Source organism: Ambystoma mexicanum, chromosome 6q, assembly GCF_040938575.1.
Source record: "Ambystoma mexicanum isolate Mex_15411 chromosome 6q, UKY_AmexF1_1, whole genome shotgun sequence".
NCBI classification, from domain to species: domain Eukaryota; kingdom Metazoa; phylum Chordata; class Amphibia; order Caudata; family Ambystomatidae; genus Ambystoma; species Ambystoma mexicanum.
In genome coordinates this window covers 394,002,702-394,027,499 of record NC_090937.1, presented here as the reverse complement: position 1 = coordinate 394,027,499, position 24,798 = coordinate 394,002,702, and the positions used below count along the sequence as shown (strand labels likewise).

The window sequence follows — 24,798 nt, the reverse complement described above, 5'->3', positions numbered from 1 at the left end:
AAGTGCAGAACTTACCTTGTCCCTGGAGACCCTAGATCTTCCCAGTAACCAAGAAGCAGCTTTAATCCAGTTTTACCACCCCAGTCATATTTGAGCTAACTCGCCTGTGCTCGACTCACTTCGAACCACTACGTGACCTGCAGTGCTGATTATATCAGCAATGAAGGTCATGTAGATGAGAGGTTATGTAGATGAGATTCTATTTCTACATTTCTTATGTAAATTCCTGGATGTCATCCTATTCTCTTCATCCCAACCTAAGCAAAATAGTAGTTCTATTCTATGCCTCTCAGCCTTATGCATGCAGTAATTATTCTTTCCGCTATCTTTAAGTGCCTTTACCCATCTTTTATCTGCCCACAATCATGAAGTGATCTGTGATGCTTTGTGTTTGAGTGTTACCCATCTCCCTTCTATCACATTTCAATTGTAAATAATATGTCAAGATATGTTCTTTTCTCACTGTTCAAGCTACTTAAAAATGTCCTTATTGCTTTTATTCTGTCTAGATTTGACATTCTATTCTCTGGATTCGAACCACAACTTGTTCTCTTCCCTGTCTCAAACTGATGTAATTTAACATTTGAGCCTCACTTGCTCTGCCCATATTACTCCCCTCCTAATCAAGGTGTGTAGGCATCCCTATCCTTTTCAATTCAGTTTACTCAATTTGATTTTCAAACCTGAACAGACTTGTACAGACGCACTATTTATCTGTTCTGACTTCATCGAATATCCCCTTCCTGGATCTGCTAACAGTGCAACAATATGGCCTTAATGTGCCCACTCATCCCTGTTTTTCCTCTCATTTTTTCGCCCTTGAACTTAAAACACGTGAATTATGGGGTTCCAAGACCAATGCTTAACATCCATTAGACAGTCATTCTAAAGCGAGACCGCTAAAAGCCAACCTGCTATTTTCACAGTTTAATTTGTCGAAATGTCGACTTTTAAGGTTGGTCCTTTTAATAGTCGACCACTTTTAAAGTGTCTTTTTCACGGTGATGTCTGGGACCATAATCCATTTTCAGTCTCTTCAACACTCCCTTTTCTTACTTATCTCTCATTGCTACCGTTTCCTGTTTTGACCAGACAATGCAACACAAACTTAAACTCAGTCAAGAATGTCATCTAAACATTAAAATATTTAGCTATGGGATACTCTTGCAGCACGCAAATAGTAATCCCTTTAACAGCAACAGTTTGAGTGAACCAGGTAAAGCAGGAGTAAACTTCTTATGGAGTGAGTAGGTGGCTAAAACAAGTCAGCTGGTGGGGGACTATCATAAGCTGGTGCTAAAAAGGCACCCACTGAAATACAGCAAAAATGCATATGTAAGAACAGGGCAACACCAAAGCACAAGCAGGTGCAGACTGCGATAGTTTTACTATGCCCCAACATTGGAGCACATCAGGGTAATCTGTCTCAGTACACACCATCTCTAGTGCCCTTCACAGCATTCACGTCAACATAAAAATAAAAAACATACCCTGATGGGATACTTTCAGGCTCGCCAATTGCCAGTTTGTTGCCCCTAAATCCACAAGGTCATTCCATAGAATTTTCACCTTTATCCTTTTATTTAGAGTTTTGGGGCACAGATCAGGGAATAGACGCGCATGAGGATCCGACCATCTTCTTGATTGCTGCTGTTCTATGTATCCCCTCTATGAAATTAGGCACAGGAGGGTAGTGATGAGGGCTCAGCATCCCAAGAACTCCTGATGAACCCCTCATATGATACCTGAATTGCTTACATAAAATAGGATGCCCTTCATGTTTGGCTTTGCCTTCTGTGTCAGAAAAGTCATCCCTAAATGTAAGAGGTTCTCAGAGTCTTTCCAAATTAACAATGGTTGAAGTTTCACAATGTATGTTTGGTGTGACTGAGCCTCTTTCCGTGGCCCTCAGCTCACTCCTCATCAAAGCTTTGGTGGACTCTACTTCTCTCTCTCCACACCCATTAGCCTGACATCCATCACTCCCAGCCTGGATTGGACCACTTTACTAACGTCATCTATCTTCTTGTGGAAAGCCACCAAGAATACCATCCAAGCTTTCTCACCTTTAGATAGACCCACCATACCTCGACCAGGGACTTCTCCCTCTGACAACTCTTCCTCCCGTACAGCACTGGCTGCACTAAACACATCTACTGTGTGGCTCAAACAAGATTTTGAAACATTGATTATTGTTGAAAATTGGTTATTGCTAAATATGTTTGATTCATTTGAGTAATCACTGACAAATTACAAGAACAATCATTTGATTCATATATTCTCAATCATAAAGGAAAAGAAAAAAATGTTTTGATACAATTATTCATACTTTGTCTAACTTTCAAAGGATACTTAGTATTCTTTTGATTACATAGTTGGTACCAGTGAACCGCCTACATAATGAGCACTAAACATATATAAACCAAAAACCGGCCAACAGGTGTTTCACAATGCTGTACCAGTGCATACGTGTTCTGTATGCAAGCTTCTTCAGGGCCAGAATAATTAATCAAAAGTCTCAAAAGACCCTCTCTTGTTCTTTCTAGCTGCAGCTATCGCTGTTGTTTTGTGTGTTCACAACTGTTAGTTCCTTTTTGTGTTCCCAGTTAAAACGTGATTCTTTTCTAATGAGGCTTGTATTGTTGTAGTTCAATTCAACCGGATTCATACCCAGACTAGTACAACATTTTCAAAAGTGTTCTATGGATTGCTTCAAATGTGTTACACTATGATAACGGCGTGTAGGCATCTTGCATCCATGGCGTGTAGGCCGCATGTTTAACAATGTTCCAAAAACATCTGCTTGAGGTCATGTCCTTGCCCTTCCGCTTCCCCATCACAGTGAGCCCATCTCCTGCCTCCTTACGTTCCTCAATTCATTCTCAGTCATTCAGTTGCCTGATAAGCGCTCAGGCACAACAACCTTCTATCTAGATCTCTCTGTGTCAGCCTGTAACCTCGTGAATGCCAGCAACCCACCTCACTTTGTGTTGCATCTGCTCAGTCCTTCATAGGGATGTTCTCCATGTGCGGGGCCAGGGAAACATCTGTCCTCTCACTCTCCATGAGTGGATGTCCAGTCAGGCACAATAGGCTTTTGGAGTTGCTGGTATAGCTGCACTAGCTGTTGCGCAGTTACACTGAACACTGACAGTCCCAACCCAGGCAGCTTTCACTGGGCAACCTCTCAATGCCACCATTTTGTGGTTCTATGTCAGTGGGGGCTGGGGATTTCTTGTCTTCTACATCTCACCGTGGCACTCTCTATTGTTTCTTTGTCAATGGTCTCGAGCGCTTCTGCTTCCCCCAGCTACTCACTCCTACAGGATATTATTAATCCCCTCGTGTGCATCACTTGCGGTTTAAGGGAGTCCACCTCGCAGAGCTCGAATGAACATGACCATCTTCACGGCTGCTCTGCTTCACCCTCAATTTTGTTTTCTTAAATGTGAGCATTTTCCGTTTCTTTTCCCCAACTCCCATCTCCTTGCTTACCTTATGCCTTTGCGTGACACCTTTTGGTACTAAATACATTTTGCATTTGGACTGGTTTACCTGTAGCAGTCTCACTTTAGTGTATCCCTCCTTTGGATGTCAACCTTTCAACAAACTTCCGAATTCTGGACTACCCTCCTGGCTTTCCGCCCTCTTTATCCACTCTCTCCGAGTTTCCTGCTCTTCTTGTAAAGCACATGCTGATTTAACCTACACGGTATACTCCTGTACACATGTGTTTCAAGTATCTCTTATTTGTTTTGTGAAGGGTTTTAAGTGTTTGGTAAACACTAACATTGAAATGCTAATTCTTATTTTCTTAAATCACAATTACTAGTGCCAACATATGCACGCCCAGTGCTTCCTAAAACATGATAGCACCAAGGCTGCCAAAAGGAGCCTCAGCAAAAGGGGAAGTTGGTTCTCCCGGAAGAGTCAGTTAACCCATGGATTGACTTGCATGTCCTTGAAACTCACAATGATCAACTGCCAGCATGCAACAGCTATTCTTTGCCGACAGACAGCGCTTTATGGGAAAGATGACTTGTGGGTTTCTCCCATGTATTGTTTCACTCTGGCCACCTAAGCCTACAGGACAGTGGGATCACATCAAGGTCATCAGTTTGACATTCAATATTAACATGTGCCACAAGAGAGAATTGTGCATGATTGGCATAAATTGCACCTCGATGAGATTGTGAATGTGGGCAAGTGTCACACTTGGATAGAACTGTAAATGTTGGTCTCTACCATACATGGATGGGATTGAGAAGGTTAGCAAGAGCCACAATTCGATAGAATTGTGAGGGTTGGCCTGCGTCGCGTCTGGATGGGATTGTGGGTGTTGGCGAGTGCCACGCTTGGATAGAGTTGTGAAAGCTAACAAGCAACACACTTAGAAATGTGAATATTAGCATGTGCCACATTTGGATAGAGTTGTGAATTTCGTCAGGTGCCACACTCGGATGGAATTGTGGATCTTAGCCTGCGTCGCATCTAGACAGATCTGTGAATATTAGCAAGTGCACTAAATGTATTATAATGCCCTGGCCTCCCCCACTCTACAGGACTCTTTGACCAAGATGTATCCTCCATCTCTGTCGATTATATGTTGAAACCCACTCATTATGAAACCTAGACTTTTCTCCCACTATACAGGACAATCATATCTAGGGATAACCTTCATCCTTGCATACTATATGGTGAAACAAAACTTATTTTGAAACCTAGACCTCTGCACGACATTGCAGAACACTCAAATCTAGGTGTGGCCTACACATCTGTCCATTGTATACTGTAAGACCAGGGCCTTCCCCCACCATACAGGATCCTCAAATCTAGGCATTCAGCCATACTGTAAAGGTCACCTGCGAAACATAACCCATTAACCAAAAAGCTCTAACTTTCTGCATACTTAACTCACACAAAAAACTCACAAAACCACCTCTCACACAGCAAACTGCATGCACTTCACCACAACGCAACAAAATAATAGGCCGCACCAACAGCACACGAGGACTGACATCGATTCGATACTTGCACCAAAGCTCAGCGCACGGTGTAAACCGAACTGAAGCCGCCAACAGCACACCACTTCTCCCACTCTCCTACTGCCCCTCCAACCCGACTAACCCTACCCACCCTCCTTGTTTACAGATCCACCAGAGCGCCTGGGGACCAATTCCATCGGTGACCGTGTGCTATATAAGTACCTTTAACATTAACATAAACATTGTTGGAGATAAGAACTGGGAAGAAATCGCACCGCAACAGAAAAATGGGTCAGTACGGGATAGAGTGGCAATGAAGACCATTGACTGGACAATCCATTGTCAGTGTCTGAGACCCACTTTATTCTGGGTCCAAATGAGGACTCGGACTTGCAAATATGAGGGTGTGGGTACTTGCAAGCTTAGACCACAGCAAAACCTCCCAATAGCATACACAGCACTTTATTAATTCTGCTGTTTCTTGTGCACTGGCATTGCTCTATTGAGTTTTGAAGACCTGCAAAATCATATTTTAAAAGCAGAGCCTAGGAATAGCAACACGTGATGGGTGAAGGGCCTGAAGTTATGCCAGTGCTTCGGAACACTGAGCATTTCCTGTCATCCACAGCAATGCATGCCTTTTCTGTTATGAAATTTAATATAGAATTACTTGGAGGCCTATTCCAAACAGACGCTGCAAGCCTGGGACATAGACTCCGTCTTCCAAAGATTTGGGGTTAGATTTGAAGATGGGTTAAGACCATAAGGTGCAGTGGTGGTCATACATGCAACTAATTACATACCTACTTTCCCTGCAATGGTTATGAAAGATGGGCTCACAGCGAGTGATGAAAAAGGAACAAGTTACTTATCTGTAACTGTTGTTCTCCAGCATGGGTCTGGCATGGATTCACATGCTCGTGAATATTTCCTGTCGTCAGGCTAGAAATCATTGGTAAGGAGAAAATCAGTATCAGTTTCCTTTCTGATCTGTCTCTCTTAGTAGTAACCAATCACTGGTCTCTGGGTCATACTGCCCCCAGCCAATGACTGCCCTCTCCCTAATCCCCGCCCCTGGCTGCCATCCTCAGATTTGGTAGCATGTAAAGTGGCAGTATGACCAAGTGAAGAGCCGCACAGGGGTAGGAGGGAGGGTTAGCATGTGAATCCATGCCAGACCTATGCTGGAGAACAACAGTTACAGGTAAGTAACTTGTTCCTTCTCCAGCATGGGGTCTGGCATGGATTCACATGCTCATGAATATAAGAATACATAGCAGTACACACATGCACAACCACGGGAGGTGGCAAGGCTCAACATTAAGCTTACATAAAACTCAACATTAAGCATCTCTTACCTCCTCACCCGGCTCACCTTAAGCGAACAGGTTGCGCAGCACTGACTGGCCGACTCTGGACTCCTCCCTGGAATCCCAGTCGACGCAGTAGAATCTCGTGAAGGTGTGCGTCGACCTCCACGTAGCAGTCCTGCAGATGTCCAGCAGGGGCACCGCAGACAAGAACGCTGTGGTAGCAGCAATGGCTCTGGTCGAATGGGCTCTCAGACGGCCGGGCAACGGTCGGTTTGCCAACCGATGACAATATATGATCCAGCCGGAGAGCCATCTGGAAATGGAAGCCTTTGAGAGAGCCTTCCCTTGGTTCACAGGTCCAAAGTTCACAAACAGCTGTGATGTCTTCCGAAAACTCTTCGTTCGGTCCACGTAGAACTTCAGCGCTCTAGCTACATCCAGTGAGTGCAAAGTCCTCTTGGCCGGCGACGAAGGCGACGGGAAAAAGACTGGTAATACCAAGGGCTCGTTGAGATGGAAGTCCGACGGCACCTTGGGCATGAAGGAGGGGTGCGTCCTCAGCACCACCCTCGTCTCGTGGAAATTCAAGTATGGAGGCTTGCAGGAAAGGGCCTGAATCTCTCCCACGCGTCGTGCAGAGGTGATGGCCACAAGGAACGCTGTCTTCCACGACAGGAACTTCAAAGGCGCAAATGCATAGGCTTGAATGGGGCTTCCATGAGCCTGGTCAGCACCACATTAAGCTCCCACACCGGGGCAGGAGCCTTCACCGGCGGGAATGATCGGAATAGTCCCTTCATAAATTCCTTCACCAGGCGATGAGACCACAAGGATGCCCGTCCCGTAGTCCAGGTATATCGGGAGATGGCAGCCAGATGTATTTTTATGGAGGCGTGAGCCTGTCCAGCTTTGGCCAGCGACAGCAGGTACGGCAGCACTTGAGGGGCCGTAATCCGCAGAGGGTTAATCTTCTGTGCACGGCACCAGACAGAGAACCTCTTCCATTTATGACCGTAACATTTGAGAGTTGAGGACGCCCTGGCCTTTGCAAGAACCTCTCTGCAATCAGCCGGGATATCGTACCCTCCAAACTGTAGTGCTGCAGGAGCCAGGCCTGCAAGTTCAGTGACTGTGGGTCGTTATGGAGAATGGCGCCTCCTTCTCTGGAGAGAAGATCCGCATCCGCCAGAAGCTTGACTGGTGGGGACGTTGACAAGTCCAGAAGGTCCAGGAACCAGATCTGCCTCGGCCACGCCGGTGCGACGAGGATCATCCTGCACCTGGATTTCTTGAGCTGATTGATGAGGCGGAGCAGCAACGGCAATGGAGGGAACGCGTATAGAAACAGGCCGTCCCAGGGGAACAAGAAAGGATCGCCCATGCTCCTCGGCCGGGGGAACCTGCTGGCGAACCTCTGGCACTTGGAGTTGGTCGCTGTCGCGGACAAGTCGATTTGGGGTTTGCCCCATCGCCGGAAGAGATGATCCACTTGATCCTGGCGTAGTTCCCACTCGTGGCACGAGCGCAGCTCCCTGCTGAGTGAGTCGGCAATGGTGTTTTTTATCCCTGCCAGATGAAAAGGTACCAGAAACATTCCCTGGGCAACGGCCCGGTGCCACAGATCCTGGGCTTCCTTGGACAGGGCTAGGGATCTGGTTCCTCCCTGCTTCCAGATAGAGAACATCGTGGTGGTGTTGTCGGTGAAGATCCTCACCACCTTGCCCTTGAGGGATGGGAGGAATGACTTGAGGGCCCAGAACACTGCTCGGAGCTCCAGTATGTTGATGTGGAGCGGTCTCTCCTCCGGGAGCCACAGGCCTCTCACGTGAAGATCTCCAGTGTGTGCTCTCCACCCCTCTCGGGAGGCATCCGTCATCACCATCACCTGGTATGCTGGAGTCTGAAAATCTGTGCCCGCGACGAGATGCGCGTGGGTGCCCCACCATCGAATTGCATGGTGGAATGCTTCGTTGAGCGAGATCTTGTCCTCGAAGCTGTCCGTCACTTGCGTCCAACGGGCATCGAGGAACTCCTGCAGAGGGCGCATCCGAAGCCTGCACAGGCGCACCAGATAGATGCAAGAGGACATCATCCCGAGAAGGGACTTGATGGACCTCACTCTGGCCACGTCCGTGGCCAGCAGACGCCGTACCTTGCCCAGGATGGCCTGCGTTCTTTCCTCCGCCGGCGAGGCCAACTGCGCTACTGTATCGAGCTTGGCTCCCAGAAACAGCGCAACCTGCGACGGAACCAGGTGGAATTTGGGGAAGTTGATGGAGAATCCCAGGTCCGTGAGCAGCCGGACGGTCTTTGCTGTGTGTTCTACGGCGAGTTCCCTTGTCCCTGCTCGGATGAGCCAGTCGTCCAGGTAGGGGTAGACGTGGATCCCCTGCAAGCGCAGCTGCGCCGCCACTGGTGCTAGGCACTTGGTGAACACCCTGGGCGCGGACTTCAATCCAAATAGGAGGGCCTTGAACTGATAGTGCCGCCCTTGGACTACGAACCTGAGAAACTTTGTGTCCTTTTAGGATGGGGATGTGAAAGTACGCATCCTCCAAATCCAACGATGATAGGAAGTCGCCCTCCTCCAGCTGGCCCAGCACGTGCCGGAGGGTGACCATCCGGAACTTCTGTTCCTTGATGTATTTGTTTAGCCAACGCAGGTCCAGGATGGGACACCAACCTCCTGTCTTCTTTCTGACGAGGAAGTATCTTCAGTATACTCCCGAGCCCCGGAGCCTCTTTGGGACAGGCTTGATGGTTCCTTTCTTGAGCATCGCCCTTACCTCTAACAGTAGTTGAGGGATGTGGTTTTCCTTCCTGGCCACAGGAGGAATTTGGGGGCACTTCTTTAGAAATTCCAGAGTGTGCCCATGGGCCAGGGCATCCAGCACCCAACGGTCGGTGGAGATGGACTTCCACACGCTGACGAACCTTGTCAGCCAGCCTCCCACCGGGGTGCTCCGTTGGGGGCCCGACGTGACGGCCGGTTCAGTCTTGCTTGGAAGCAGCCTTGCCGCCCTGGCCACCCTGGCGATGACGGCGAGATCCACCGGACTTGCCTCGTCCCCTGTAGGCTTCTTGCGACGAGGAGCGGGCTGCCTGATGGTAGGTCGAGGAGCCGCCGCAGAATCCTTTGGAGGCACCTTGCTTGCCTCCGAAGTTCCGGAAGGGCGGTCGCCACTGCTGCAGAACTCCCAAGGCCCGAGCCGTCTCTGTGTCGGTCTTGATGGCCTGCAGCGACTCATCCACAGTCTTTCCAAATAGATTGTTCCCGTCAAAGGGCATGTCCAAAACCTTGGCTTGCACGTCCTGGCAGAAATCCGTCGCCTTGAGCCACCCCCGCCGTCGAAGGCAAATGCCTTTGCCCAACTGGCGGAAACCGGTGTCGGCAATGCCCGTGGCCACAGTTATGGCGTGGTCCGACGCCACCTCACCCTCCTGTAAGATCGCCAGGTCCTCTGCCCTTTTGTCATCCGGGAGGAAATCCAACAGGGAGGCGATCTTGTACCACAATTCCCTGTCATAGCGGGCCACAATCGCTAGGGCGTTGGCCGCCTTAATCGAGATGACTCGTCGTCCCATGGCGTCCAACTTCTTTCCCTCGCCGTCCGGTGCGGAAGTTGAGGATGACGCCGATGCCCCCCCCGCTTTCTTCTTGGCCGCCGCTGAGTCGACCGAATCCGGGGTCGGCTGCACCCTAAGGCACAACAGGGCGGCGGCGGGGACCCGGTACTTCTTCTCGTACCGGTCCCTCTTGGCAGGCGTTGTGGACGGGTTCTTGAGGAGGGCAAGTCCCTCGTCCCAAATGTCATCCAGCAACGGCACCGCAAGGACCTTTTGGCCTCGCGCCATTGGTAGAGGAAGCCTTCCTTCTTCTTCTCCTCAGGGCAGAGTTGAAAAAGCTCGGATGCTCTGGCAATCATGGCGTGGAAGGAGCCAATCTCGTCGGGCGGGGACGCCCGAGGAATCGGAGACGGGAGGCCAGTCCCGTCGTCACCACCGTCGTCATCCATCCCGATCGTGGCCGTATCCGTTCCCATGTCGTCCCTCCGGATCGGGGAATGCGACAAAGGCTGAGGAGGCCCTGAGGGCTGAAGGGGCACTGGATGAATTCTCCTCCTTTTGTTCGGAGGGCTTCAGTACAGCTGGATCGTCTGTCGGGGGCAGGGGCAGCCTCGTCCTTATCTCGTGCATAAGGCTTGGATTGCCGTCAAAATGGCCATCGAGTTGTCCTGAACCTCGTCGTCGTTGCCACCCTCGCTCTCGTCGTCCCCCTCCTCGGGATTCCTCCCGTGGGGCTGGGCCTCTTCAAATTCTCGGCCAGTTCTTCCTTGGAGGATGTGTCTGTGTCCGTGACAGCCACCGGCCCCCTCTTTTTCCACCGGGGTCTTCACGGGGGTCTTCTCGATGGGCCTAAAAGAGGATTCCCTCTGTGGAGGAGGGAAACTCTGGGCCCTGAGGTCGCCTCCACTGGGATAGCCTCCACAGGCTTCGTCAGGGACGCAGCGACTCCCTCGATAGAGGCCTCAGCCGGGTGAATCAAGGCCTTCACCACGTTGGGCGCGCTTGAGGCCTTCGCCTTAGGGGGAGGGTCACTGCCTCACTCACCCTCGGCCGGTTCCTCCGAGATCGACCAGGACCTCTCCAGAAGCTTAGCCGGGTTCTCGGATTTTCTCTTCCCCGAGCCAGAGCGTTGGCTCCCGGTTGATGGCGTCGGTGAAGGTGCGCCCTGCCTGGCAGCCGAGGAGCCAGACTGTTCGGCGCTCCCGGTGCCCCTGGACTCGCGGTGCTTTGCCTTCTGTTGGACCCCCGTTGCCGGGGCGCCCTCACAGGACTTAGAAGACCGCTCGGACTTCTTCTTCTCACCTGCTGGGCTCTTGCCTTCCAGCCAGTTGGAGAGACGGGTCCGGCAATCCCTCATCATCCGATCCGACATGTTAAAGCAAAACGCACAATCCGTCTCCACGTGCGTTTTGTCCTCGTGGAGGCAGTAAAGGCATTTCGAATGCTCGTCCTCCTTGAACACATTTTGTAGGTTGCATCCCGGGCAGATCCTGAACAGCTTGCCGGAAGTCGAGCTTCCCTTCTCCTGGGCCATGTTCTTCTCGTTCACGAAGTAGGCCTCAGAAACTTCTGGAATCCTCCAAGAAGCGTAACCTGACAAAAACTTCACCCTTGAGGGGCGTAGATAAATCCGAAACGGGTCCCCGTTGAACAGAAGTAGAAACGGTGGAGCTTGAGGCTCGATTAGACTGAAAAATGAGATAAATCTCTTTGAAAAAGCGCAAAACGCAGTAAAAGCTCGAGAGCTATAGCACGAGGACGCCCAACACTTGAGCGTGCGGTAAAATCTGAGGATGGCTGCCAGGGGCGGGGCCTAGGGACAGGGCTGTCATTGGCTGGGGGCAGTATGACCCAGAGACCAGTGATTGGTTACTACTAAGAAAGACAGATCAGAAACAAAACTGATACTGATTTTTTCCTTACTGAGGATTCCCAGCCTGACAACAGGGAATATTCATGAGCATGTAAATCCATGCCAGACCCCATGCTGGGGAAATACCATTTGCTTTTTATCACATATATAATTCACCCATACAAGCAACTGGAAGCATTCTTTCAACATACTTGAAGAAGAAATCAAAGACAATTTGTTTTGTATACATCACAAATACATGTCATACAGTCATATTGATGTGAGAATTATAACTCATCACCCTTTTGCGAGCATTGCATAATTACACCCAAAGTTAACGTCCTGCTAACGAGAAGTATCTTACCTACTATCGGAGGTTCCACCTCGAAGGTCGTGTTGTTAATGAGAAGGGTAAAGCGATTCCTCAGTACCACTTCCATTAGCGTATTGGAAGCGAACCTTGCACCTTCTGCAGGAGAAAATGGGATTGTTACATAAAGTATACACTTTCGAATATCCAAGAGAGCAGGCACCAAAAGTTGACATGCATTGGAGTTTCGTGTAATACGTAATGACGGCTTCTTTCCAGCGCTTAATGGTGTATCATCTTTAAGTAGGCCATGAAAGGAACAAGTTACTTACTTGTAACTGTTGTTCTCCAGCATGGGTCTGGCATGGATTCACATGCTCATGAATATTCCCCGTCGTCAGGCTGGGAATCCTCGGTAAAGAAAAAACCAGTATCAGTTTCGTTTCTGATCTGTCTTTCGTAGTAATAACCAATCACTGGTCTCTGCGTCATACTGACCACAGCCAATGACTGCCCTCTACCTAAGCACCGCCTCTGGCAGCCATCTTCAGATTTGGAAGCACGTGAAGTGGCAGTATGACCAAGTGAAGAGCCGCAGAGGGGTAGGCGGGAGGGTTCGCATGTGAATCCATGCCAGACCCATGCTGGAGAACAACAGTTACAAGTAAGTAACTTGTTCCTTCTCCAGCATGGGGTCTGGCATGGATTCACATGCTCATGAATAAAGAATACATAGCAGTACACACATGCACAACCACGGGAGGTGGCAAAGGCTCAACATTAAGCATCACATCAACTCAACATTAAGCATCTTACCTCCTCACCAGGCTCACCTCAGGCGAACAGGTTGCGCAGCACTGCTTGGCCGACCCTGGACTCCTCCCTGGAATCCCGGTCGACGCAGTAGAATTTCGTGAAGGTGTGCGTCGACCTCCACGTAGCAGCCCTGCATATGTCCAGCAGGGGCACACCAGATAGGAACGCCGTGGTAGCTGCGATCGCTCTGGTGGAATGAGCTCTCGGACGGCCAGGCAGCGGTCGGTTTGCCAACCGGTGACAGCACATGATACAGCCGGAGAGCCATCTGGAGATGGAAGCCTTCGAGAGAGCCTTCCCCTGATTAACAGGTCCAAAGTTCACAAAGAGTTGTGACGTCTTCCGAAAACCCTTCGTGCGGTCCACGTAGAACTTCAGCGCTCTAGCTACATCCAGCGAGTGCAAAGTCCTCTCAGCCGGCGACGAAGGCGACGGGAAGAACACAGGTAACACCAAGGGTTCGTTGAGATGGAAGTCCGACGGTACCTTGGGCATGACGGAGGGGTGCGTCCTGAGCACTACCCTCGTGTCGTGGAAAATCAAGTACGGGGCCTTGCAGGAAAGGGCCTGGATCTCTCCCACTCGTCGTGCGGAGGTGATGGCCACAAGAAAAGCTGTTTTCCACGATAGAAACTTCAACGGGGCCGAGTGCAGAGGCTCGAACGGAGGTCCCATGAGCTTGGTCAGCACCACGTTGAGCTCCCACGCCGGGGCCGGAGCCTTCACCGGCGGGAACGATCTGAACAGTCCCTTCATGAACTCTTTCACCAGACGATGAGACCACAAGGACGCCCGCCCCGTGGTTCTGGTGTATCGGGAGATCGCAGCAAGATGAATCTTGATGGACGCGTGTGCCAGACCAGCTTTGGCCAGCGTCAGCAGGTACGGCAGTACTTGGGGAGCCGTAATCCGTAGAGGGTTAATCTTCTGTGCGTGGCACCAGACAGAGAACCTCTTCCATTTGTGTCCGTAGCATTTAAGAGTCGAGGACGCCCTGGCCTTTGCAAGAACCTCTCTGCAATCGGCCGGTATGTCGTATCCTCCAAACTCTAGCGCTGCAGGAGCCAGGCCTGCAAGTTCAGCGACTTCGGGTCGTGGTGGAGGATGGCGCCTCCTTCCCTGGAGAGTAGATCCGCGTCCGCCGGCAGCTTGATCGGCGGGGACGCTGACAAGTCCAGAAGGTCCGGGAACCATATCTGCCTCGGCCACGCAGGTGCGACGAGGATCATCCTGCACCGTGACCTCTTGAGCTGGTTGACGAGCCGGATTAGCAGAGGCAAGGGAGGGAACGCGTAGAGGAACAGGCCCTCCCAGGGGAACGAGAAAGCATCGCCCATGCTCCTCGTCTGGGGAAACCTGCTGGCGAACCTCCGGCACTTGGTGTTCGTCGCCGTCGCGAACAGGTCGATCTGGGGTGTGCCCCACCGTCGGAAGAGGCGATCCACCAGATCCTGCCGTAGTTCCCACTCGTGGCACGAGCGCAGCTCCCTGCTGAGTGAGTCGGCGATGGTGTTTTTTATCCCTGCCAGATGAAACGGCACCAGAAAAATCCCTTGGGCGACGGCCCAATGCCACAGGTCCTGCGCCTCCTTGGACAGCGCTGGGGACCTGGTTCCGCCCTGTTTCCTGATGTAAAACATGGTGGTGGTGTTGTCGGTGAAGATCCTCACCACCTTGCCCTTGAGGGACGGAAGGAAGGACCTGAGGGCCCAAAACACTGCACGGAGCTCCAGGACTTTGATATGCAGGGACTTCTCCGTCGGGAGCCAGAGTCCCCTTGCGTGCAGATTTTCGGTGTGCGCTCCCCACCCTTCCAGGGAGGCATCCGTGGTCACAGTCTCCTGGTGGGCTGGGGTCTGGAAGTCCATGCCCGCCGTCAGATGCGCGCGGGTGCCCCACCACCGTATCGCTCGTCGGAAACTCTCGTCGAGCTTGATCCTTTCCTCGAAGCTGCCCGTCGTCTGGATCCAGCGCGCATCCAGGAATTCTTGCAACGGGCGCATCCGGAGCCTGCACATGGGAATGAGGTAGATGCAGGAAGACATCATCCCGAGGAGGGACTTGATGGACCTCACTTTGGCCGCGTCGGCCACCAACATCCGTTGCACCTTGCCCAAGATGGTCCTGGTCCTCTCCTCCGACGGGGAGGCCAGAAGGGACACTGTGTCGAGCCTCGCTCCCAGAAACAGTGCGACTTGCGCGGGCACCAGGTGGGATTTGGCGTAGTTCACGGAGAATCCCAGGTCCGTGAGGAGTTGGACGGTCCTTGCCGTGTGAACCACGGCGAGCTCCCTCGTCTTGGCGCGGATGAGCCAGTCGTCCAGGTAGGGGTAGACGTGAATCCCCTCGCGGCGCAGCTGCGCCGCCACCGGTGCGAGGCACTTGGTGAATACCCTGGGTGCCGACCGTAGTCCGAAGGGAAGGGCTTTGAACTGGTAATGACGCCCTTGGACCACGAATCTGAGGAATTTTCGGTGCCCCTTTAGGATGGGAATGTGGAAGTAGGCATCCTCCAAATCCAACGACGATAGGAAGTCTCCTTCCTCCAGCTGACCCAGGACGTGCTGGAGGGTGACCATCCGGAACTTCTGCGCCTTGATGAACTTGTTCAGACGTCGCAGGTCTAGGATGGGGCGCCATCCTCCCGTCTTCTTCTTCACGAGGAAGTATCTCGAGTAGACTCCGGAGCCCCGAAGCCTCTTTGGGACGAGTTCGATGGCGCCCTTTCTGAGCATCGCCTTTACCTCCAGGAGAAGTTGAGGGACGTGAAGTTCTTTCCTGGCCACGGGGGGGACGCGCGGGCACCTTCTTTGAAACTCGAGCGCGTGGCCCCGGGCCAGGGCGTCCAGCACCCAACGGTCGGTGGAGATGGACTCCCACACGCTGACGAAGCCCGCCAGCCGGCCTCCCACCGGGGTGCTTCGGTGGGGGCCCGACCCCACGGCCGGTTCAATCCTGCTTGGACGCGGCCTTGCCGCCTTGACCTCCTTGGCGACGACGGCGGGGTCCGCTAGACTTGCCTCGTCCTCTGTAGGCCTCTTGCGACGACGAGTGGGCCGCTTGACGGTAGGAAGCGAAACCGCCGCCGGAACCTTTGGAGGCGCCCTTGCCTCCGCCGCTCCGAAAGGGCGTCCGTCGTTGCTGCAGGACTCCAAGGGCCCGGACCGTCTCAGTATCCGCCTTGATGGCCTGAAGGGAATCGTCCACTGTCTTCCCAAACAGGTTGTTCCCGTCGAAGGGCATGTCCAGGACTCTGGTCTGGACGTCCTGCCGGAAGTCCGTAGCTTTGAGCCATCCACGACGTCGAAGGCAAACGCCGTTGCCCAGCTGGCGGAACCCAGTGTCGGCGATGTCCGTCGCCACGGTGATGGCGTGGTCCGAGGCCACCTCACCTTCCTGCAGGATCTCCAGGGCCTCCGCCCTCTTGTCGTCCGGCAGAAAATCCAGCAGGGGAGCTATCTTGTACCAGAGCTCCCTGTCGTAGCAGGCCACGATAGCCAAGGCGTTGGCCGCTTTAATCGTCGTCGCTGCCGACGAGATGACTCTACGTCCCATAGCATCCAATTTCTTTCCCTCGCCGTCCGGCGGGGAAGTCGATGTGGATGCCGCACCCCCCCCCCCCGCTTTCTTCCTGGCTGCCGCGGAGACGACGGAATCCGGGGTAGGCTGCGCCCGGAGGCATAGGGGGGCCGTGTCCGGGACCCGGTACTTTTTCTCGTACCGGTCTCTTCTAGCTGGCGTCGTGGAAGGGTTCTTGAGGAGGGAAAGGCCCTCATCCCAAATGTCGTCCAACAGAGGCACTGCGAGGACCGTCTTCCTCTTGGCCTCGCGCCGCTGATAAAGGAAGCCTTCCTTTTTCTTCTCCTCAGGGCAGAGTTGGAAAAGCTCGGAAGCCCTGGAGATCATGGAGTGGAAAGATCCGATCTCGTCGGGCGGAGAAGCCCTGGTGGGAGGCGACGACGGAAAATCCTCGTCGTATGCCTCGTCGTCCGTACCCGTCGCTGCCGTGTCAGTCCCCGTATCATCCCCTCGGGTGGACGGGGAGGAGGGCTGGACGGGGCGCGACGGTTGAAAAGGAGGTGGTGGATGGATCCTTCTTTTCTTGGTAGGGGGAACACCAGAAGGTCCCGGTTCTGGATCCCCCGACGGGAGAGGTTCCTCCGTCGGTAACGGTAGCCTCGTCCTTATCTCGGAGCATAAGGACTGTATGGCCAACAAAATGGCCGCCGAGTTGTCTTGCGGCGCTGGCAGAGGGAAATCCGACGGGCGAGCAGGGGCCCCGTCGGTATCCTCGACGATGTCGTCGTCGTCACCTGCGTCGGGGTCCATTCCGACGGGCTGGCCTTCTTCCACGCCTAGGCCGTGGCTTAAGACCTCGATCAGCTCCTCTTCTGAGGTTGAGGCCGAATCTACGACGACGCCCTGCCCCCCCTTCTTCTTCCCCACGGAGGGTTTCACGGGGGTCCTATCGATGGGCACAAAAGAAGACTCCCTCCGAGGAGGCAGGGAGATTCTGGGCCCTGAGGTCGCCACCACTGGTGCAGCCACCACAGGCTGAGCCAGGGCCGCCGCGACCGTTTCGATAGAGGGCTTGGTCGGAAGAATCAAGGCCTTCACCACCTTAGGTGCGCTCACCGCCTTATCCTTGAGGGAGGGGGCACTGCCACGCTCCTCCTCTGCCTTAGAGCTCGACCGGGGCCTCTCCAGGAGCTTCGCCGGGTGCTCGGCCTTCCTCTTACCCGACCCAGAGCGTTGGCTCGTGGTTGATGGTGCCGGGGAGGGTGCGCCCTGCCTGGCGCCCGTAGAGCCCGACCGTTCGGCGCTCCCGGTGCCAGCAGACTCGCGGTGCTTGGCCTTATGTTGGGCCCCCGTCGCCGGGGCGCCCTCAAAGGTCTTAGAAGACCGCTCGGATTTCTTCTTCTTCTCGCCAGACGGGCTCTTACCCTCCAGCCAGTTGGCGAGACGTTGATGACGGTCCTTCATGGTCCGTTCCGACATGTTGCCGCAAAACGCACAGTCCTTCTCCACGTGCGTCTTGTCCTCATGAAGGCAGTAAAGGCAGAAAGAGTGTTCGTCCTCCTTAAAGACGTTCTGCAGCTGGCATCCAGGGCAGACCCTGAACAGCTTTCCGGGCGTCGAGCTTCCCTTCTCCTGGGCCATCTCCGAGACCGGGCCTGAGAAGCTTCTGGAGTCCTCCGAAGTGTAGCTCGACGAAATCTTCACCCTTGAGGGGCACAGATGAATCCGACACGGGTCCCCGTTGATCGGATGTAGGATCGGTGGAGCTTGAGGCTCTTTTGACCGAAAGAATCGAAGTTTTTTGTGAAAAAGCGCGAAAAATAGCACTAACGCTCGAGAGCAATAGCACGAGGATCCCAACACATGAACGTGCGGTAAAAATCTGAAGATGGCTGCCAGAGGCGGTGCTTAGGTAGAGGGCAGTCATTGGCTGTGGTCAGTATGACGCAGAGACCAGTGATTGGTTATTACTACGAAAGACAGATCAGAAACGAAACTGATACTGGTTTTTTCTTTACCGAGGATTCCCAGCCTGACGACGGGGAATATTCATGAGCATGTGAATCCATGCCAGACCCCATGCTGGAGAAAGTCTGTTATACTTCACAAGAGACAATACACTACAGCAAAACGAAATATATCTTTTAATTGTAGCAATTAATAAAGGCGAACTTTAGTCAATTGGCCTTCATGACTGTTCCATTTATACTCTCAAGATCAGGGGTTGGCAACCTTTGTCTCTCCATCTCCCATCAACCTTATGCAGTATAGCGAATGGTGAGGGATCGTAGGCGTCGTAGTGGGTTGCAGACCCCTGCTCGAGATTGTCCTATTCAGTGGATAGAAGCTCTAAACTAAAAACGTTTACGTGTCACCAAGATAACTGTTGCAATGTTTGGCCAGAGTAAGGAGTAGCGACTTATGCCCTCAAAGCATGAGCTTCAAGAGGAGGCGCCAGCCTTACCACCCACTGGGTAGATAGGTCTTGAAGGCTTGCCTGTCAGGCAAGCGATCTGTTGGGCAAATGCCCACCGTATATCTTACAAAACCTGTCTGAGGACCCTGTCATCGGTACATCACAGCATTAAATGAAATATTATCCATGGTTTCCCTTCCTCCAGACGACGGATTTGTAAAGCAAAGTGGCAAAAATATCTCCCGATTGTCAGGGAAATCTGGCAAAATCTTAGGCCAAAAGAAAGAATTCACCGCAAGTACAAACTTTCCCATATGAAAATCTGTAACATGATCAAAGAAGAGGGAGCCTACAAATCACTTATCCTACAAGAAGAGGTAAGAGGAACCAGAAAAGCAGTCTGCTAGGTCAGCAAATCAAGCTTACTGGTAGCCACGAGTTCAGAGCACTTGGAAGCCAGAATCGAAAAAACACATTTGGACCCCACATTGGTTGAGCCATCCGAGAGGGGGTAATGCAAATGTCTTTCAAAATTATGTTTTACAACAGTATTCTGAAAGGAAAGCATCACAGAATTTGAGGCTAACATTGGAAAACTAATCATTCCTCCCTAGACAGATACACCACATAAGCTAGAAGACCGGTCCAATAGATCAGAAAAAGAAACCTGAATTGACCACAAGGAGCCACCAGAATCATTTGACAAGAATGGGCTTGCCTACACTATGCTTCAATGTTGGAGAGAATAGGAGGGGGACTTGCTAAAAGGGTGGATGTGAGTCAACAGAGCTCTCGTGCCTGAAAGCCCTCATTCTATACAACATCCCGAGGAAGAAATACTGTGACTGCCAAAAATGATACATTTGTATGGCGCAGTGACCTGACAAGGCCAGTGGCCTGGCCTTGTGAAGAGAAGACGAGAATCCCTCTTATTTGGGGTTGGGAGGGTAACCGGGTAGAAATCCAGTACCAGCCCTTCCTCGGAGGAGGATTGTGGCAGTTGAGAGGGTCCAGTTCCTATACCCCACTGCGCCAGCATGCTGCTATGCCGTGCACATTTGTATCACACCATACATCATATACAAGTTGCTCACCAGACTGTTTCTTGTAGAGTTTACACACCTGCTATGAGCGAAAACAAGCAGCAGCAAGGAGAGAAAGGACCTTAAGTGCCACATGACGTCTGCAAACTATTGCCAGAAGCCTGAACCCAAATAAGCAGAGGCAATCCTCAGGCATTCAGCGCTAGCAGCATCATGCGCCTGAAAAGAGATCCTGAGAGGAGAGAGGGAAACGGCAGAGCAGCAAAACCATCTAACACTCTTCAACGCCGGCACCAAGACACAGAAGCCAATGGTTCATTCCCTAGACCACCAGGAACTTTACAAGGGGCATTGACCCCGAAAAACACTGGGTTTACCAGGGGGAGCCCAGGACCAAGACCCCTAACACAAATATGGACAGAAGGTGAGGTATTAGTTAGTGAGTGCAAGTGATACTGCATCAGGAGTGTGCGCGACTGTGTGGTTGGTGGGTGCGTTTAGGTGAGATAGAGTAAGGAGTGAATGTGAAGTGTGTGTTATCGAGTGAAAGAAGGGTGTCTGAGGAGGAGGTTAATGGAGTGATGGTAGTAGTGTGGAGGGAGGATTAGTGTGTGGCAGGCAGTAGAGTCGAGGAAGAAGCAGTAGGCTGGAGAAGGAAGTAGTAACATCAAAGAGTGAAGGGGAAGCCTAGAAAAAACGAGAGACATCCGAGAGACAGAAGAGTCGAGGGCAGAGAGAATAGTGGTGGGTGAAGTTGGAGAAGGAGTAGAATGAGAAATCAGAAGAGGCGGAGGAGAAAGTGAGCATGGTAGAAGCAAAACTGAATCAAGCAGAGTATCTGTAGGGGACAATTCCCAATCCCTATAGAACACTTACCATTGGATGGAGTTGGGATAGTTAGGAAGTCCCTGTGGGTGTCTAGACAGATAACGCAACTTGACTTTAGGTCATCAAAGTTAAATTAGACTTTAGCATACTGTGGGAGAAACAATCACTATCTACTAACCAGGGGTTGATCTGAAGGGGTGCTTCATATACTTTTCCAAGTGCAATAATAGACGTTTTAGGATGGATTGGATTGATCTAGAAATAGCTACAGTAAATGTTCAGACTTCAGATGTTCTGGTTACCCAGACATTGTGATTGAGGTCTTTTAGTAGCATATATCATTTCAAGCTGCAAGTGGTCCAGTACTAGATGTTTGTTTGTGTGCCAGGTCACTGTCAGTGATTATGTTGCAACCCCAAATAAAAGAATGTGTTGTTTAATCAAATTATAAATGAATGATGTTCCCCATTTAAAGTCTATGATTCTCTTCATTTCTGTGATCACTTTCTCTCTCTTAGCTGGCCCTTGCTGTGGTTAACAAGTGCTATGTCTCCCAGTTCTTTGAATCCCTACCTTGGAGTGGCTAAGCTAGTTTGCCCTTCTATACTTAACAATGGGCATCATTCCGAGTCGGGCAGTAGGGGAAACCGGGTCCGGTAATCCCCTACTGCCCGATTCCGAGGTCCCCCAACGGGACCCCTAAGATACGGGTCCCTTGGTCGGACCACACGTCCCTTACGGGTCCAGTTAGTGGACCAGGCTGCTAATTACGGCCCTGCCATTAGCAGGCCCGTAAATAGCGCCTTTCCCATTCCCATTGAGCCCGATGGGGGCTCAAATGGGAATGGCATGTTCAATGGGGACTTACCGGTCCCGCCATGGTTGGACTACACCAGTAAGTCCCCATTGAACAACACTGGTGCCGGTCCCGTTATTGGTGGCAGTCATGGCGCAAATAGCGCCATGACTGCCACCAATCTCGGAATGAGGCCTAATGTCTCTGTTCCTCAGTGTCTGCACCATTGAGGAGTGACAGGACTTCAATTACAGAACAGTTCACTTTGATTCTCTAGATGTTTGAGCACTACACACTGTGCCCTGTGAAGTGCTAGATCCAAAACTTACAATTAACCGTTCCCACTGGTTTGCCCTTACTCTCTCTCAGCGCCTCTTGCGATGCGTTGGGAAGTGTTGAGATTGCAACACCCAACAACCAGTTTCCTGGTCTTTCCTTCAGTTTCTCAACACTGCTTGCGCATTGGTGCTCTCTCACCGCTTGCACACCTTCTCAGTGTCTGAACTTTCTGTCTTCGACCACTTGTTCCTCTTACCCCATGGCACGTTCTATCCCTCAGCTCTTGGTTCTGCGCGCAGGGTTGGGCCACTTTGACTGTCTTGTAGATTTAGCTTCTGTGTAAACATGCAACTGCACAGTGAATCCCCTCGCCTCAGCTAAAGGTTTCCGTTTTGTTTTTCTTTTCCTCATTTTAATCTTTTTGCTGAGCCTCCAAACCCAGTCACATGATGAAGAACAGGGACAACAAAGTTACAGGTCAGCATTTGGTTTTCTCTATTATCAGTGTTCTAATGCATGGCAAAACTCTAATATCATCAAGGCATACGAACATAAAAAGTGACAGTGTTCTTATGATTTAATAAAGCTACAACAGTGCGGCTATATTCTCACATTTCCCTCACATATATTTTAGCAGAAGATGCTTTCTTTCATTTTTATTCTCCAAAACCTGCTGATAAATTAGCTCATAGAAATGTAAAGCAATATAATGGAATATTAAGTGCGCGGGATCATTTTGGGCAGTATGTGCTTCAGCATAATATCACCAGAGAGCACGCTATTGTTAAGTATGTTTGGATAATTATATTCCGCAAAGGGATGCACTACACTCCAAGTACATAAGAACATGTTATATTCTGAATATAGTTGAAATTTCCGAGGTGCAGGAAGGAACAATAAACCGTGGAAGAATACAAATAGGAGAAAGCAAAGAAGGAGAAAGAAACGTTTTATTTTGTGAAAAAAGATACATCATATCGAAACGATGATTACAAAACCAACATGTTAATTATGAGGCGGGTGTTCTTTATTCTTTTCTAATCATTAGGGCCAACATGCAATGCCAAAATATTTATTCTATATGGGTTGGCCCACTCTTCCCCTTCGGATCTAAAAACAGACAACTTTAGACCCCCACCACCCAAGTCTGATTGTACTCATCCACCCCATCAATGTATGCAATTCTGGGAAATAACAGATGGTTCCGTTCTAGACATTAATCAGCAGCAGTTTCTAAATATATCCCTTTCTCCACCTATTCCTCTAGTAATAATGACAGTCATAATTCATGACTTGGATGTGCGTCCAGCTCAAAAGCAGTATCCTGCAGCAAAGTATCCAGCCTTGATCAGAAACATTATGATATGATATGATGTCATTTATAATGCGCCTGTACACAAGTATTTCTAGACAAGACAAGACAGGGGCAGGAGGCCAGAGGGAGAACAAGACAAACGATCTTACTAAACCTTGTGTCATTCAGATTGTGCAAGTGCGAGAACGAGAAGTGCAAGGGGAAAAGGGAGGGGGAGTGCAAGGGAGAGGGGAGGGGAAAACAGGACAGCAATGCTCTGAGTAAGTTCAGCCAGGGCAGCGCAGCTCTGGATAGTGCAAGGAGGACAAGGGACTGTAGGGTTACAGTTACAGCCCCTAAGTGTGTGGAAGGCACATTTTATCATATGTTGTGGAATTGCTGACGGCCAGGAGCCTTGGTGGAGGTGGTCCTCCACAGACTGGAGAAAGTGTTGAGCAGGACAATTCTGCGGGATCCTAAAATGCTATTGCTAAATACTGGTGGTGACTTAGAAGGGAACAGGTGGGAGTGTAGGTTGATAGCCATAGCGGTAATGGTGGTAAACAGGGACCTGGCAGTCATATGGGCTCCGGGGACACTCCAACAGTAGCAACTTGGCAAATGGGCATGGAAAACTGACGGATTACGGAGAAGATAGTTTACCGGTGCAGAGGGATGTTGGGGAAACATAGCAAAATATGGGAGAACAATGCAGATTAAGGAAGTAGGGGATACTCCATTATCATCAGCGTCATGGACCTCCAGGGAATAACCAGGACTGGAGAAAGGGCAGAAGTGGATCGAGTGGGAGGGGGGAAGCAGGGGAATTACATTTTGCTATGTTATGTTGTGTGTAATGTGCTGTTTTTGAAAAATGCAAATAAAGAGTTATAAAAAAACCAAGAAAGAGGCTGGTACCCAGTGAGACTCTGGGGGTAGCCAAGCAACCAGTCTGTAAAGCTTATAGGTAGGTCAGGTAAAGCAGCAGGGGAGGGAAAGAGAAAGCAGAGAAGAGGAGGAAAGTTTTGAGCTGCTTCCGGAACTTCAGGTGGTCCAGCTCAAGTTTAAGAGGGGCAGGGAGGCAATTCCAGAGGGGGGCACCTGCAGAGGAGACAGATCTACCCCCCACTCTCTGCCTGGAGAAGCGCCTAAGCCTTAGAGAATTGGAGGCAGCTGAGGGAAGGGATCGAGAAGGAAGGTATTTTGGAAGAGAGCGTTGGATGTAGTGCGGGCCCCAGCACCAAAAAAAAGCCTTGTGGACAATGCAAAGTGTCTTGAACTTGATACTTGCAACCACCGGGAGCCAGTGGAGATATTTCAGGGCTGGATACGTTTTGCAGTGTGTTCTGGATTAGTTGCAGAGGGCGGAGAGTAGATGAAGCCAGATGGCCAGATGGAGAAAGAGGCTGTTGCAGTAGTCCAGCCTAGAGAGAACCAGGGCTCTGGAGACGGTGAGATTCTGGGGGAAAGCGAGAAAAGTGAAGTGTCCCTTATAACGAGTATGAGGGACTCAGTGGTGGAAGTGGCTCCAACTCCATTCAAAACGGAAGGGCTGGGCAGGGTAGGTCAGGGCTTCAGCGTTGGTTTGCAATCCTTCTTGGCTCTTGTTGCATTGTGCCGTAACTAGACAATGCTTGGAATAATAAAAGGAAAATGGCACTAGATTCTCCCTGAAACAAATATCCAAACAATATACTTATAAACAGAAATCTTAGAGCCAACTGTGCATGCAGTTCAAATAACATTATTTGACACACAGATTTCTTTACAACACGTTTAT

General features: G+C 51.0%; 1 protein-coding gene across 3 annotated transcripts in view; it reads right to left on the bottom strand.

Annotated features, from left to right (window-relative positions):
- The window catches only part of MCUB (mitochondrial calcium uniporter dominant negative subunit beta), an 824,863-nt gene that overhangs the window by 202,477 nt on the left and 597,588 nt on the right, over positions 1–24,798 (bottom strand). For all 3 annotated transcript variants that reach the window (XM_069630878.1, XM_069630877.1, XM_069630879.1), the window contains one exon: positions 12,082–12,186. In XM_069630878.1, coding sequence (XP_069486979.1) covers positions 12,082–12,186 — 105 coding nt within the window. The remainder of the gene's footprint in view (positions 1–12,081; positions 12,187–24,798) is intronic.